General features: G+C 46.4%; 1 protein-coding gene across 1 annotated transcript; it reads right to left on the reverse strand.

Annotated features, from left to right (window-relative positions):
* Positions 1-1479: 1479 nt before the first annotated feature.
* On the reverse strand, positions 1480-2949 carry LOC144712617 (uncharacterized). The gene is made up of 2 exons (XM_078586868.1): positions 2546-2949; positions 1480-1821 (listed from the first exon to the last, which is right to left on the reverse strand). The coding sequence occupies exons 1-2, from the start codon at positions 2778-2780 to the stop codon at positions 1601-1603; spliced, it is 456 nt and encodes a 151-aa protein (XP_078442994.1). The 5' UTR covers positions 2781-2949; the 3' UTR covers positions 1480-1600.
* Positions 2950-3341: the final 392 nt, after the last annotated feature.

Genomic DNA, 3341 nt, shown 5'->3' on the forward strand with positions numbered 1-3341 from the left:
ACCACGGAGTATAGATATTAGGCTCCGAATCCAAATGCGATGCTGCAATGTAATTATGATTCCCGATGATTACGCGGTAGTATAGAATTTGTGAATCCAGTCTTCTTGTTCAGTCTACGACGAAGATTTGATCTGCCGTTAGAAGTATAGATCTGCATAGATCAATCAATGAGCGGAGGAAATTGTTGCGCAGTTTTGATAGAAAACGAGAAATCGAGAGTAGATTATTCATCACATTTCCGATAAATGGAACGAAAGCAGGTAATAGAAGCTCAGAGAAAACCGGATGAATGCATTTCCCGCTCATATTCAATTTGGATCAAGCGGTAACTATTTCCGTCGGATCGGTGACCAAAATTTTTCTATTTTCCAATCGTAACCTGCAGTTAGGGGAATCAGTTATATGTCAACTTCAATTTGGCGAGAAAAATCAGAAATCCAGCATTGAAACTCCATCAATGCGACGGGCGGGGAAATTATCGCACGCCGTCTGATCGTGGGAAGATCAGAGACAAATATCGTTCAGAAGCACTAAGAATCTGGCGGCATCTTATCTCCTCTGCATCTACTGGACCACATCCCTCTGTCTTAACTGACGCAAAACCAAAATAGATATTATATTAGTATAATTATCTATGCAGAGACAGAGCGACGCCAATCAGATCATCTACAGGACCACTATCGCAACTGTCGCAGATCAGATGACCAGTCCTCCACTGGTTCTTTCTTCGTTTCTCATCTCAACTGGATTCATATCACGATTGGATCACTGCACAATGATATTCGCAGGCACCGACGATATGGAAAGATCATAATTCTAGGAATCCAGAGAGTGGCTGGATATTGAGCGCGAAACTGCAGAAATTTGACGACAGGATCAGTTTCTACTGATTCGTTTTTGCATTTGTAGGACGAGAATTTGCAGATCCATAATCAGATCATTTTGCTGAGCACAGATCAGTAATATTCGCACGCGACGAAGACTTTAATCCAAAGAATGCTATGATTCACCGCGAAACTACAGAAATTGACGAATGATGACGGTATTTGAGTCTACTGATCGTCTTTGCATTCTGAGGACGATAATTCGCAGATCCAGAGTCGGATCATTTTGCTGATCCACAACTCGGCAACATTCGAAGGCGAGGAAGAACATTAATAATAGGAATTTTAAATTTCGTCGCCATTATAATAAATCCAAGGAAGAACATTAATCCAAGGAATCATAATCTTCTCGGAACTGCAGAAATGACGACAGAATTTGAATCGCCTAACGCGTTTGCACGTTTTGAGGACAACGATTCGCAGATCAATCGCATGATTTTGCAGACGAGGAAAGGAGGAAACGATCAATGATTCCGACCGAGATACAAGCAAATCACTCAAACCTACTGCCCGCCTCAGCGATTTCGACTCCTCAGGCAACGAAGATCTCCTCCGCGCGGCCGTTACAGTCGTCGCAGGCGTCGAAGATGAAGATGATCAACGAAGAAGAGAACAATGAAAAGAAGGAAGAGCGAACTCGCTCATAACAGACAAGTTAGTTATACGGACACGACACGGTCCGCCCTATATATACAAACCAGGAGACCGAGTCGACTCAGCCCGATCCGCCGATCTCCGCGATGCTTTGCAGAGACGGCCGCCATTGGCGGGGCCGCGGCGGCGCCGCCCTGACTCGACTCCGATCTTCTTCCTTGCCGGCCGGCAGATCAACGGCTGGGATTCCTCTAGCCTGGATATCCGACGGCTGCTTCTTGCCCACGTCCATCTGCGCCCGCATCTTCTCCAGCTTCCTCGCCCGAAGACCCTTCGCCACCTCTGCCAAACCCCAAATCAAACCCATCAGAAGAAGAAAACAAAGAAGATGATGATGATAATGATGATCATAGAGACGATGATGGTGATGATGATGATGAAGAAGATGGTGAAGATGGAGATGACGATGAAGAACAAGATGATGATGATGATGATGAAGAAGAAGATGGTGAAGATGAAGAAGAAGAAGAAGAAGAAGAAGATGAAGATGATGATGATGATGGTGATGATGGTGATGATGATGAAGATGAAGATGGTGATGAAGAAGAAGAAGATGATGAAGAAGAAGAAGAATGGCGAAGATGAAGATGACGATGAAGAACGAGATGATGAAGAAGAAGAAGACGAAGGAGAAAATGATGAAGAAGAAGAAGATGAAGGAGAAAATGAAGAAGAAGAAGAAGACGGTGAAGATGAAGGTGAAGATGAAGATGACGATGAAGAACTAGATGAGGAACAAGAATAAGAAGATGATGACGATGATGATGCTGACGATGGTGTTGATGATGATGATGGTAATGAGGATGAAGATGATGATGACCAGGAAGAAGGAGAAGAATATGAAGATGAAGAAGATGAAGATGAAGATGATTATGAAGAAGAAGACCAACAACAACAACAACAACTAGAACAACTACAAGAACAACAACAAGAAGAAGAAGATGATGCCGATGATGATGACAGTAATGATGATGATGATGATGAAGGGGGAGAAGAAGAGGAAGACCGGCGGAGGTGACGAGGCGGTAGACGTGGCCGAGCAGGAGCGTGTCTCTGGGGCGGAGAAGGCGAACCCTGGTGAACCGGGAGGCCTCGCTGGCGTGCGTGATGAGCGCCACGTGGAAGCCAGGGTGGCTACGCATGACGTCACTCGCCGGCGTCGGCCAGTAGAGCTTCTCCGTCTTCCCGCCGGGAAACTGCACCACCGCCGCCGCCGCGTCCGTCGCCTGGCAGTTCCCCATCACCCCACCCCTCGATCAATCGATCGATCAATCAATCAATCAAACAGGCCAACGGACGGTCAGATGAATCGCTCTATTTATCGTGGCCGGGCTATTAACTCCTCCGATGGCGACATGGCAATGGCCCCCGTGCTCTGCATCTTCCCCCACTGCAAGCGTACAAATGCTGGTTAAGGCAACTGAACAGGGCACGCGCAGGCCACCCAGGAAGAAGACGCTGCGGTCACGTTTGTCTTCGGCTCACCTCGGTCACCGCACCGCTCAGTCGGTCACTCCGATCGATCTCTCTCGTGGGTCCCACTTCACACGTGGCGGGTTTCTGTTGGGCGGATGGCCCTGGAACGCGATCGATCGGATCGAGTTCGGGATCGTCGCCGACAGTTTATAGAGGGGTCAGCCGCTTTAATTATCTATCTGTCTATCCAATCTATCTTTGTATCTATGCATCCATTCGATCTATTTTTTTATCTATCTATCTACCTATCTATGTATCTATGTATGTATCTATCTATGTATCCATCTACATTTCTATCTATGTATCTACCTTTGTATGTCGATGTA

The sequence above is a fragment of the Wolffia australiana genome, chromosome 15 (assembly GCF_029677425.1).
Source record: "Wolffia australiana isolate 7733 chromosome 15, ASM2967742v1".
NCBI classification, from domain to species: Eukaryota; Viridiplantae; Streptophyta; class Magnoliopsida; order Alismatales; family Araceae; genus Wolffia; species Wolffia australiana.

Coding starts and splice junctions, on each gene's coding strand:
- LOC144712617 (XM_078586868.1), bottom strand. CDS start 2,780: ATGGGGAACTGCCAGGCGACGGACGCGGCGGCGGCGGTGGTGCAGTTT. Junction 1,822..2,545: donor CCGCCTCGTCACCTCCGCCG/GTCTTCCTCTTC, acceptor GGGGTTTGGCAG/AGGTGGCGAAGGGTCTTCGG.